Here is a 14,011-nt window from a genome sequence, read left to right as displayed (position 1 = left end):
TCTGATAGGGTTCTCTGATCTGATAGACAGTCTGCCTGATGAACTATGAACGGAGGTTTGTGGCATTGTACAGGAGACAGGGATCAAGATCATCCCAAGAAAAAGAAATGCAAAAAAGCAAAATGGTTAGCTGAGGAGGCCTTACAAATAGCCGTGAAAAGAAGAGAAGCGAAAAGCAAAGGAGAAAAAGAAAGATAGAAGCATCTGAATGCAGAGTTCCAAAGAGTAGCAAGGAGTGATAAGAAAGCCTTCATCAGTATTCAGTGCAAAGAAATAGAAAAAAAAAAAAAGACAATAGAATGGGAAAGACTAGAGATCTCTTCAAGAAAATTAGAGATACCAAGGGAACAATTCATGCAAAGATGGGCTCAATAAACGACAGAAATGGTATGGACCTAACACAAGCATAAGATATTAAGAAGAGGTGGCAAGAATATAGAGAAGAACTGCACAAAAAAGATCTTCATGGCCCAGAATATCATGATGGTGTGATCACTCACCTAGAGCCAGACATCCTGGAATGTGAAGTCAAATGGGCCTTAGAAAGCATCACTACGAACAAAGCTAGTGGAGATGATCAAATTCCAGTTGAGTTATTTCAAATCCTAACAGATGATGCTGTGAAAGTGCTACACTCAATATGCCAGCAAATTTGGAAAACTCAGCAGTGGCCACAAGACTGGAAAAGGTCAGTTTTCATTTCAATCCCAAAGAAAGGCAATGCAAAAGAATGTTCAAACTACTGCACAATTGCACTCATCTCACATGCTAGCAAAGTAATGCTCAAAATTCTCCAAGCCAAGCTTCAGCAATATGTGAACCGTGAACTTTCAGATGCTCAAGCTGGTTTTAGAAAAGGCAGAGGAACCAGAAATCAAATGGCTAACATCCACTGGACCATGGAAAAAGCAAGAGAGTTCCAGAAAAACATCTATTTCTGCTTTATTAACAATGCAAAACCTTTGACTGTGTGGATCACAATAAACTGTGGAAAGTTCTTCAAGAGATAGGAATACCAGACCACCTGACCTTCCTCTGGAGAAATCTGTATGTAGGTCAGGAAGCAACAGTTAGAACTGGACATGGAACAACAGACTGGTTCCAAATAGGAAAAGGAGTACGTCAAGGCTGTATATTGTCACCCTGCTTATTTAACGTCTATGCAGAGTACATCATGAGAAATGCTGGGCTGGATGAAGCATAAGCTGGAATCAAGATTGCTGGGAGAAATATCAATAACCTTAGATACGCAGATGACACCACCCTTATGGCAGAAAGTGAAGAAGAACTAGAGTCTCTTGATGAAAGTGAAAGTGGAGGGTGAAAAAGTTGGCTTAAAGCTCAACATTCAGAAAACTAAGATCATGGCATCCGGTCCCAGCATTTCATGGCAAATAGATGGGGAAACAGTGTCAGACTTTATTTTGGGGGGCTCCAAAATCACTGCAGATGGTGCTTGCAGCCATGAAATTAAAAGATGCTTACTCCTTGGAAGGAAAGCCATGACCAACCTAGACAGCATATTAAAAAGCAGAGACATTATTTTGCCAACAAAGGTCCATCTAGTCAAGATTATGGCTTCTCCAGTAGTCATGTATGGATGTGAGAGTTGGACCATAAAGAAAGCTGAGTGCCAATGAACTGATGCTTTTGAACTGTGGTGTTTTAGAAGACTCTTGAGAGTCTCTCGGACTGTGAGGAGATCAAACCAGTCCATCCTAAAGCAGATCAGTCCTGAGTGTTCATTGGAAGGACTGATGATGAAGCTGAAACTCTAATACTTTGGCCACCTGATGCCAAGAACTGACTCATTTGAAAAGACTCTGATGCTGGGAAAGACTGAAGGCAGGAGGAGAAGGGGACAACAGAGGATGAGATGGTTGGATGGCATCACTGACTCAATGGACATGAGTTTGAGTAAACTCTGGGTCTTGGTGATGGACTGGGAGGCCTAGTGTGCTGCAATCCATGGGGTTGCAAAGTCGGACATGACTGAGTGACTGAAGTGAAGTCATGTGTGTCTCTTTTGCAACATAATGGAGTGTAGGCCGCCAGCTTTCACTGTCCATGGTCATTGTCCAAGCAAAAGTACTGGAGGGGTACCATGCCCTACTCCAGGGTATTTTCCTGACCCACGGATCGAACCCACATCTCTTATTCTCCTGCATTGGCAGATAGGTTCTTTACCAGTGTCACCTGGAAAGTCCTATATTTGTTTGAATGTATATACTAAATATAGATGTATGCATATATATATGAATCATTCAAAAAATAATGAGAGGAAGAAGTTTTCCTATTCATGAATGACACAACTATCTAAATAGAAAATCCAAGTGAATTTACAAAATTATAAGCAATAAGAATTCAACACATTTGTGAGATTCAAGGTAAATATTAAAAAATGAACTAGGTTCTCTTATAATGGCAACAAATAATCTGAATTTTTTTATAATAAAAAGATACATCACTACTTTCTGGGAAGATGGAAATGTTTCATGAAGGAGGTTGTGAGTTACATGGATGTATCCATTTGTCAAAATTATATGGCCAAGATGTGTATATTTTAATGAACGCAAATTCCATATGAAAAAGAAAATAGTATTTATGATGATATAATAATAATATTATATATACTATTATATATAATAACTATATTAGTTGAGGTGGAGAGTGAGTATAGGTTGAGATCATGTTTTCTAAATGGATACCATTACTTAAGCAGGAAAAAATTTATTCTTAGGAGATGCAAACAATGCTTAAAACATCTTTTGGAACTTAGAAATATTTTATGTTAATTAGAGAATTTGAAGGACTATATTCACCCGAAAATAAGGTTTGGGAAATTAACATACATTTTCTATTTGTGATCAACATAGAAACTATAGAAAACAAACTGAATCAAGTATATCTCCTAGAATCATAAATATTACTTTTTACTTCATTAATTCCAAGTCCAGAATTTAAGACTGAAACCAAAACAGTATAGTAGTTATTATATTTGAAAATAATTATGCTAAAGCATATGATATGGATACTTACTAAAAATAAATTTTCCAGTATTAAAAAGAAAATTAGACATAAGCACCCAATACACTATCATTGCTCCAATGAGAGATACCAAGGAGAAAAGAAGACTTGACCACTGCCCAAAGGAGCCAAAATAATATCTGCAGACATCTGGATATTCCCAGGTAGTGGTATCCACTGATGCTAGATAAAATATAAAAGGGGAAAATAAAATTAGATGTCAATTATATATTCCATATTCATAATATATATTCTCTAAATTGATTCAAAATATTTAGCAAAAGATTATGGGTATTTCACCACCAGGCATTAGACCATCTTATTAAATAACAGTAATTAAAACATTAGATATGGCAGATTATCACAACATTGTAAATCAACTATGTCATTAAAAAAACAAAAACAAAACAAAAAATTTTAAAACAAACATATAAGAAGTGTAGGCCAATGAAATAGTACAGATAATCTGAGACGTGGTGGTGGCAGTGGTTTAGTCACTAAGTCGTGTCTGACTCCTGCAACCCCTTGGACAGAGGAGCCTGGCAGGCTACAGTACATGGGATTCTCCGGCCAAGAACACTGGAGTGGGTTGCCAACTTCCTTCTCCAGGGGATCTTCCCAACCCAGGAAATGAACCCAGATCTTCTGCATTGTAGGTAGATTCTGAGAAGTAGATTAAGGTAACTAATAACAGCAAGTGATAAACCAAGGCTAGAAAAAAATCATCAATATGGGATAGAAGACAATATCCAATATTTGGCATACTTAATAATAATATAGAGAAATGTTTTATTGAGTCATAATTTATATAACATGCCAATTAAAATTTCAGACAATGAGGGAAGTGGGGAAGGGCAATAGAGGAGTGAAGGATTAAGAGGAATGAACTATTATGTATAAAATAAGCTACAAGGATCTACTGTATAACATGAGGAATATGGAAAGCATTTTATAATAACTATAAATGGAATATAATCTTTAAAAATTGTGACTCACTGTACTGTACACCTGTACATTTAATATTGTATATTGACTATACTTCAATTAAAAATTTCAGAAAATTAAGTTAAAGAATTTAAAAAATAACTGAAAATTTAGATGACAATATAAAAATAGAAACTGAAAGATTGTCCTTTTCTATCAACTGAAGAAATAGAAACTACAATGGAAAAGACAGCCAGATATAAACAAACTAATATGATACAAAAGCCATTTCAAATACTGAATACGAGAGAAACTGACAAGACACAATAAAGGGTTAACTGCCTACTTCATATAAAGAATTTAGGAAATCTATAAGAGCACCAAGGGGCTTGTGGATAAATGGGAGGAAATAATACAATTAAGAAAAACATACCACTGCTTAGTAGAGACCAAAAAACTGGAGGCACAGCCTGGTTTGTTGATTCTCATTTGCTGAGACTGACTGAAATAATGTACATCTATTTAGGTCCTAAACTACTTTAAAACAATCCAAAAAGGTATATCCCTGATCTAGAATTTATAGAAATGAGTGGACATGCTGGTACAACTTTGAGAATTGATTATAAAGGCCTCATTGCTCACATTTTCATATTTACAATTTTCACTTTTAGGAGATGCCAATATCTAGATCTTTTGGTAGGGATAGGTCAAAACGAGTCACAATTAACTGATAAGAATCATAAATTCTCAATTTAGTTCTGGCAAAGATCTTATTTTAAAAATCTGACTTTTTAAATTATTCTTCTGAGGAAATTAGCACCAAAGTAAATGCATTCTGCAAAGAACAAGCCTCTCAGAATTTCAAAGGAAGCCACTAAATTTATTACCATATCAGTTCTGCCAAATGCTATGAATTACGAGAAATAAACCGTTAGGCAGAAAATAGTTAACACACTTGTGAAATGTGTGTTATCACACATCAGTGATCCACCTCAACATCAATTCTTATTAATATCCACATCATTCATTTATTTTTACAATGGTAAATTCTTACATATCATAGATCTTGATTTCACTACTCTGTAGCAGCAATAAAGTGTTAGAAGGCCCATCAGCATGATGACACACATTCCAGTAGTAAACCCAGCCTGTTTAAAAAAATAAAAATATAGAACAACATACATCATGTCAGAATAAATTAATATGCAACCATGTTAAGTTACCCTAAACAATTATCATAAAAATCTGACAGCTAATGTAAAACTAAATATAATAATCTATTTCTTTAATAATTTTATGTAGATTTATTTAAACTTATAAAACTTACAATACAAAGAGAAAAAACTTCTAATACAAAGTGTGCTGAAAATTATATTACCTGTTTTATGCCCCAAGGAATACTTAGTATAGATGTTCCCAGCATGGTATTCCAAATCATAAAACTGAAAGCAGAGTAATAGTAGTAAAACATAAAGTTTGACTCTTCAAATATTTTAATTAAGACAAAAATTAAAATAATCAGTAATTTTTATTTACACATAATTTAAGTTATGCTCCAAAAAGTAGTTTAACTCACATGGTTACTAAACTGGTATTTTTACCATATCCTTCAGTGTAACATTGAAGTTTATAAGCAGAACCCAATGGGCTATAGACATAGCACTCTTCTGGAGCTGGAACTACATGATCTGGGGCAATCTGGTTAAAAAAAAAAAGTACAGGAATGTTAGAACCAGTAAATGTTCAACACAGGATATTTCCTAAACAATAAAGTACCTGACTATAGACACATTTCCAACTATCAGGAACAAATAAACAGTGTGTACCTGATTAAAACATAAAAATTACTTTTTAAATATAGTAAGATCTAAAGCAGTAAGAGTTTAAATACTATAGATAATAAACTGTTCATCTCAAATGAGAATGAATTCTTAGAATATGCAATCGTCAAAGTATTTTTCTCTTTACTTTTAAGAGACAGGAGGAAGAAGAGCCACAAAGACTGAAATTAGGTAATTCTGGATGGAAGGGATTGGGCTTTAAGTGAGGAGAATTTTAAGACTCAAGTGGTCATTGAATTCCTATGTGAATGTGGTTTTAGAGAAGAGGTAGGTTGGGAACTCAAACTATAAGAAATTGAGGAGTCAAAAGAAGGGAAAGAAAAGAATAAAAAACATAGACTATTCTTTTAAATGCTTTGGTAGTAGAAGAAAAAGGTAAGCTAAAGTGGCCACCTCATGCGAAGGGTTGACTCATTGGAAAAGACTCTGATGCTGGGAGGGATTGGGGGCAGGAGGAGAAGGGGACGACAGAGGATGAGATGGCTGGATGGCATCACGGACTCGATGGACGTGAGTCTGAGTGAACTCCAGGAGTTGGTGATGGACAGGGAGGCCTGGTGTGCTGCCATTCATGGGGTCGCAAAGAGTTGGACACAACTGAGCGACTGAACTGAACTCAAAGTGGCTTAAAGAAAAGGCAAGACAAAGATTCTTAAAGACAGGAGATGTAAACAGTAGGGATGGAACCAATAGAGAGAGGTTGAAAACACACAGGAAAAGAATGATTAAATATGTATATATTTCTCATACACATAGCTCCCACTTGACCCCAACACATTTCTTTCTACCTCCCTATTCTGGGAGTTAAAAGAAATACGGTTTCCTGAAGGAATTCTGACCAACTCACTGAGAATTGTCCTTGGAGAATACGTAGTCCTTATATATAATATTAAAGACATAAGAACTGACTGGTATAAAGCAAGAATCTTTTGTATCAGTACTTACTACATAAATCTACAACTTTGTGCTAGGTACAATGCTAGGTTTAGCGTTCAAGAAAAAATAATATATGGCTCCTAACTTCAAGAAGTTTAAATTTCAGTTAGAAAACATATAAAACAATTATATAAGGCTATAAGAATAAAAATTAAGTGTTCAATTCTGGAACACAGAAATGACAACAATAATAACAACAATAATGGGGGCTGGAATAGTTGGGAAAGACCTCAAGAAAGTGACAGAATATTAGGCTTCAGTAGGTAGACAGGATACGAACTGGTACAAAAAGAAAGAATATCAAATCCTTCTCTTTTTATGCATACAATTTTTGGTGCCTTGTGGGAAAAGAATGTCTTGAATGCCATGCCTATGGCTTTGTAAACAATTATTTCTATAATATATTATGAAAGCATATGTAGAAATAGGTCTGCTGCCTTCTCTTTACCCTCAGTCCTCTAGGCTCTGAGCTCTGCTGTCTTCTACTATGGAGTAAAAGAAAAAAGGGGCAGGACCATGTCTGTATCAGGCACGAGATAAACTATGGTATCTACCAGAGCAAATTCAGAAAAAGTGAAAATCTAAAGTTATCAGGGATAGGATTAAAAAGCTAGAGGATAAGAAATTATTAGGAGATGAAAAACTGGGAGACTGGATCCCACACTCTGTCAGTGGGCCTAGGACAGTGCTTTTCAAACTTGAATATTTTCGTGATTCACACAGAAAATTTGTTAAAATACAGATTTTGATTCAGTAGATCTGGACTAAGGCTGAGTGTCTGCCTTTTTAACATGCTCTCAGTGATGCTGGCCTGTGCAGGCCACATATTTATTAGCAAGCATCTGGGAGATGTTGGCAGTCAAATGATTTACTACCCTTCACCAATTCAGAATAAAAATAATCAGGTAAGTGGGGAAATTTTCAGAAATAAAAAGTTATAACTCTGCAAAGACCTGACACCTGTGGTTTCATATTTCTCTTCCTTTACAAATCTTTTGAGAAAAATAATTTTGGGATTCTCAGAAAATGAGCATGGATGTATACACACAATCATTAAAAATGGTCATATCATATTAATTTTAGATCACTGTTTATATACTTTGATTACCTAGACTCATCTCATTGTCAGTTAAAAGGGATTCAACTTGGTGTACAGTGCTGACAATTTCCAGGCAAACAACATACACTCAGACTTAGACTGGCTCAGCTGGTATCTCGGAAGTTTGCTTCTGAGAATACAGCCTCTAGGAGGTCTGAACTAGACCTGGAGATACTGGATTACTTCTACTCCCCAGAGGCCTTAGATAATTCTGATATGGCACTAAGACTTTACCATAACTACTAACATAAAGACCTAGAGTAAAAGTGAAAACATTGGAGGAAACAAATGATCCCACACAGAATATTTTGAAAGTCCCTACTTTGACTACACAAAAGGATATCTTAGGAATTCACAAGGCCTAATATGAGATATCTGTGCTCAAGTGACTAGCTCAGTCCTTGCCCCTTGTAAACATCTAGAATGTTCAATTCCCTTCTCCCTTTTTATTATCACCTATAAAAATCATTTTTTTTTTCTCAGAATGTTTCATTCTTCTTTAAACTTTCAAATTTCTGAACATCTCATATGTGGTAATCTTACAAGCATGAAATTACTTATATAGTTTTGAACCTAAGATAATAATACAGATTTAATAAGAAGATCTAGCCTTCAATCTGATTTTTTACAGTCTCTTCCCATGGGCAGTTTTTACATTTTAAATGATTCAAAAACAAAAGCAGAAAAGACTATGCGACAGTAGGTGGATGGCAAAGCTTAAAATCTTTAATATCTGCTCTTTGACTCTTGTTTTTAATCTATAATATATATATTCTATTTATAAAATATATGTATAAATTTCAGTTTCTGATTCCTGTAGAAAATTTCTCAAAACATTTTCCCCTTATAGCTACAAACTTAAAAATTGAATAGACTAAGCACAACTTATTATTTATTTTATTAATCAATGACCTAAACTACTTCAACAGTTCCTCCTTCTCAAAGATTTTAGGATTATGGATTAGCAGAATTCAATCTAACAAATCTTTAGGCTGTTATAAACATAAAGAGATTGTTTCAAATTTCTCTATGCCAGGCTAATAAGAATGAACTAGTCTGAGATATAAGATGTATTAATTAGTATCTTTGACTTTCCATGATGCCATCCTTGGAATATGGCCAGCAAAAAGTTCAACCACTGGGAGTTGCCCTGACTTATGTTCACTGTTCATTTCAGCTTAACCTTAGACAATTAGCAATGCTTTGCCCCTTACCAGTGCCCTGTCTGCAGGAGCGGTGAGCCGGCTGTAGTAATGAATCCTCTTGTTCATGGCAGAGGCATGGTCGCTAACCCTCTGAATGACATCATTCACATTGACGATGTTTGTGGGCTCTATATAGAAGGGCCTAGAGAAGGGAATATACACTTGACAAAGAACGTTCAGGCAGAAATTCTGGAAGTCAGCCATTGAAGAAAATGACTTCTTGTCCTCCATTAGAAATGGGATGTACCAAGGCAAGGCATTCACTTCTCACTTTTGGTGGGAAAAGAAAATGTCACAAAAGAAGTATTATCCAATCTATAGAATAAAGCTTTGTTTCATAAAGTTCTTACTTTAAACACACTTTTTAAACTTAAGGAATTTAGCAACAGAGGAGACATAACAGAAAGAGCTTCAATCACTTATCAAAAAGAAATATAGCAGCTGTCAGTTTTCAACAATGAAACTTAAGGCACAGCTTTGAATATTCTCTGAAAAACGTTTGGCATTGAATCAGAGAGATTACAGACAAAAACATTCCTCTATTAAAGAGTCTCTACTCCTTTATGGGCCAAAATTACTTCCTATGATAAACACAATTCCTATTTCTTGGTTCATGTACTAAGGATTAGTGATCTCAACCATCTCCCGTATGAAACTTATCCAAAGTACTATCAAATGGAACATCAAGACACTATTTTGTCTCATTCTACTTTTCTTAGATATCAGTAACATACCATTACATTACTATTTATATGCAATGCTTTCTCCTCATAACTGTGTCCCAATCAACCATAGATTCTGGTTTTCAATCACCAGGTTCAGTCATTAACCCATTCAGTTCCTTACTGAAACTCCCTCCATTTGCTTTCTTTCCAGCAATAAACTACTTTAAATGGAAAGATCTGCAGGGGTGCATGAAATGACTGTATTCTTCAGATCCCTTGAAGTTACAAATGAACTGTCTCCCAAACTGTATATAATTTGCTATTTCAGATTGTACACAGATCCAAAATAATAAAGGGGAAAAAAAAAGCCAAGAGATTTATCACTGGCTCCTGGTAAGTCTTCTACATTTATAGTTCTGAAATAAGCTTAAAATTTCTTAAAGTATGGTAACCATTTTTGGAGACACTGTTAATCTAATCTTGCGGGAAGCACTTGAAAAATCAAGTGACTGGAATTTTAGTTTATGCAGTTTTTCCAAATAACTCTGTAATATTAGAGAAGTTAAATTTAGCCTAGTCTCTCTAGTTAGCATCGGAGAAGGCAATGGCACCCCACTCCAGTACTCTTGCCTGGAAAATCCCATGGATGGAGGAGCCTGGTAGGCTGCAGTCCATGGGGTCGCTAAGAGTCGGACACAACTGAGCGACTTCACTTTCACTTTTCACTTTCATGCACTGGAGAAGGAAATGGCAACCCACTCCAGTGTTCTTGCCTGGAGAATCCCAGGGACGAGGGAGCCTGGTGGGCTGCCATCTATGGGGTGGAACAGAGTCGGACACGACTGAAGCGACTTAGCAGCTCTAGTTAGCATACAGTATCTTTGAATCTTTTGTTTATTATTTACTCTCCACCATAGCACCTAAATATGGTGGGTACTTTCTAGCTCAATTCAAAAAACATCTAAGAGCATTTCCTAGAGCAAATAAGTAGATATAGAGATCAATATGATATATTATCTATAGTAAGCATATATTTGCTAAATGAAATCAGTGATGTCAGTAAATCCCAAGGGGATACACAAAAGAGTCAGAGGCCAAATAAACTATCCCTACTTATAAATTTGGTAGCCTGAGATAATTACCACTCTTTTGAAGGCATTAGGTGTTCTAAATAATTTGCATCTCTACTGTAGCACTCAGTAGTATTTAAAAAAGCAATATAAAAACATATATGTCTGGGAGACAGTGAAGGGTCACATTCTACAGGACATTCCCTTCTTGTTTTGTAAGAATGATATCCCACAAAATTAAAAAACAAACTACAGCTTTAATGCCAACATAAAGCAGAGCTTTAAGCTAATCAATGATAACTAACAGAGATTAATAAGTATGACATTGATAGAGATGAGGATGTTCTACTCGTAGCTTATTACTCTGAAAATTCAACGGTATTAATATTGAATATCAAGCACTAAGTTGGCTCGAAGGCCTGTTGAAAAGTAGTCCAGGAAGTGTTCCAATTTCTTGCCTCCTGGCCTCTTACAGAAGTGTTAACTGTACCAGTTTAGTTGGCTTGGGTACTCAGAGAGCAGAATGACTCTGAAAGTTTTTCTTTTTCAACAGTTTTCATCAAGATGCTGAGTGCCTGTTTAAACAAATATTTTGGAATCTTTTCAATGCAGATTCTCTTTAAAAATATACAATTCAGCATATTTTAACTGAATTATTAGAAACATATGCTAAAGCTTCATCTGAGAAAGCAAAAAATATGAATTATATTTCTAAATTGAACTTTTGTTGGATTTGAAAACACTTTTAAAATTGAAACTATACAGAGAATATTCAGAATAAAACATTTTTTGAAACTTTTTCTTTTGAACACAGTTTCACATGAATGCTCCCTATCAATGGTACTTCTCATTTGAAATACAGCTCAACTGTGTCACACTGGAAAGAAATTATAATATTTCATGCACAAGTTATGTTTATCTCACCTTAAAAATATTTATGGTCATGCTAGAGAAAAAAAAAATGCCTTTAACATTCAGCAAAATTTTAAAAATGTGACTCAAAACCTTGTATTTTCATTTAATACACTTATAAACAAAGAAACCTTATTTCTACCTAACACCTTTTCTAAGTTCCACTCCTTAAATTCCTTAAAAATTTTTGGCTTTTAAATCTGTCTCCACCCTTCTACTGACCAGTTATGCTTCTCTGAAATTTACTAACAATTCCATGACTCTTAAGAAAGTTCATTCTCAAAATGAAGACTCTTGATTTAAAACTATTTCATTATTCACATCTCTATGGAAGATGAAACTCTCAAACACTTACCAAATTGGAACTGTTAGAAAATGAAAAGAGAATCAAGTATTCACAAAAATCCCATGCAAATAAACATTCAAAATAATGAACCCACTGTACTTGTTTCTACCTGTTTGGTAAAACACTGTGTCTGCTGGGCAGCTTTGCATAAAGAAGACAGAAAAGAAGTTAATCAAGCCATTGTGCCTAGATATTTACTGCTACAAGAAAAATATTGGTAATTTCTGGCTTGCAGACACATTTCTTGCGTCCCCTGATGCCTAAATAACATTCTCTTTAACAAAAACTCTGCCCTATGCTCCAGCTTTACTCAATGTCTCCTATTAGGGAAATTAAAATGGAGGAAGTCTTGTTCAGACTTCAGAAGCAGGAGAGCAGGCCTCTGACCTGCTTCTGACCTGCCTGGGTACTGCCCAGATTCCATGCCTGCCTGCAAGCACAGCAAGTCAGGCAGCACTTTAAGATAAGAGAGGGGGTTTCGAAATTCTTGAGCCCCTGGAGGTCTGGCCAACACCCTGGGGTCTAGAAAAATTCTGTGACTCCCGAGGTGAAACAAACAGCATTGTAAAAGTTAAAAAAAGTCAAAGCTGCATTTTTGTGTCTGGAATTATAAGTGGAGCCCTTGAAACTGCAATCTGAAGTCTCACTCGTGGTTGGATGCACTGCCTGGGACCTTTTCCCAACTGGGACTCCAGATTGCTGTTAATGAGGGACTTCCCAGCACTGTTTAAGTCTGGAGGTTGGTTGGCCTAATTTGGTGCTGTATATGCTTCTACTTTTCTCTACTGTTTCTATTTCTCTTCTTTTAATGACTGTATGTTGAAATTAAGTCAAATAATCCCCTATTAACTATTGAAATTGGGTGTGATGAGTGGTTTCTTTGTTAACAAATCCTTTGAACCTAAAAGGAAAGTAAAATTTTTGGCAAAACATCTCCAAAGGTTGAGCCTATATAAGCTCTTCTCTTTTTATTAGGGTTAATTACTTTATTGGTTCTCTAGTTTATGAAATATTGTTTAAGAGCCAACAAAGTATTAAGCACTGTGTTAAATGATCAATAGGACATAGAGCATCAAGGATCATAGTCTACTGGAGAAGATAGATAAGTAAGCAATTTCAGTTCAGAGAGGAAAAATAGAAAAAGAGAGAAAGTGATTATGAGCAATAATAGGAGCAAAAAGGTTGTGTGATGTTGGGTACGTGCAGAGTACATAGACGTGAAGTGAAGTGAAGTTGCTCAGTCGTGTCCGACTCTTTGCGACCCCATGGACTGTAGCCTACCAGGCTCCTCAGTCCATGGGATTTTCCAGGCAGGAGTACTGGAGTGGGTTACCATTCCCTTCTCCAGGGGATCTTCCCGACCCAGGGATCGAACCTGGGTCTCCCGCATTGTAGGCAGACGCTTTACCATCTGAGCTACCAGGGAAGCCCACAGAGTACATAGAAGGGGAAACTAAATCATGTCTGGCAGACCACAAGAAAACTATTGTTGAAGTGAATCTGAAAAGATACAAAGGAGTTAACCAAGGATGAGGAAAAGAAAAAAAAATTGTGCTTTAAAGAATGGAAAAGTATGTAGAAAGAACCCAGAAAGGGAGCAGGATAAATGTTTTAAAACTACAAGTAGTAAGAAGAGAAGTAGTAGGAGATGAGGGAAACCTGGGTTAGTACCTGGAGGACTTCACATGCCAATAGACATAATCCTAAGGGGACAAATTCTCAGTCTTCTTAGTTGATTCCTTCTCAAACCCCTAATCCTTAAATGTCAGGGTAATCCAGAGTTTAATCCATTTTCTCTTCTCTATCTATACTCAATCTCTTGGTGGACTCATTTAGTCCCACAACTTCAAATGTAATGTGCATGCTGATGGCACTCCAACTATTATCTCCAGCCTGAACTCCCGATTCACATATCATAACTGCTCTCTGCTACCCCTCTCCCACCCAACCTCTAGGATTTGTGTACCACGCTAACCCCAGTACCCT

General features: G+C 36.0%; 1 protein-coding gene across 5 annotated transcripts in view; it reads right to left on the bottom strand.

Moving 5' to 3' along the window:
- Positions 1-14,011, bottom strand: part of SLC38A9 (solute carrier family 38 member 9) — a 93,860-nt gene that overhangs the window by 46,392 nt on the left and 33,457 nt on the right. For 4 of the 5 annotated variants that reach the window (XM_013972787.2, XM_013972786.2, XM_005694697.3 and 1 more), the window contains exons 3-7: positions 9,042-9,174; positions 5,528-5,649; positions 5,330-5,393; positions 5,006-5,099; positions 3,040-3,210 (exon numbers count right to left, since the gene is read on the bottom strand). In XM_013972787.2, coding sequence (XP_013828241.1) covers positions 3,040-3,210; positions 5,006-5,099; positions 5,330-5,393; positions 5,528-5,649; positions 9,042-9,174 — 584 coding nt within the window. Of the gene's footprint in view, positions 1-3,039; positions 3,211-5,005; positions 5,100-5,329; positions 5,394-5,527; positions 5,650-9,041; positions 9,303-14,011 lie in introns of all 5 variants that reach the window. The other variant, XM_013972788.2, reaches the window with a different exon arrangement.

This window comes from Capra hircus, chromosome 20 (assembly GCF_001704415.2).
Source record: "Capra hircus breed San Clemente chromosome 20, ASM170441v1, whole genome shotgun sequence".
NCBI classification, from domain to species: domain Eukaryota; kingdom Metazoa; phylum Chordata; class Mammalia; order Artiodactyla; family Bovidae; genus Capra; species Capra hircus.
The sequence above is the reverse complement of the archived record's forward strand: the minus strand, read 5'-3'. Positions and strand labels throughout refer to the sequence as shown.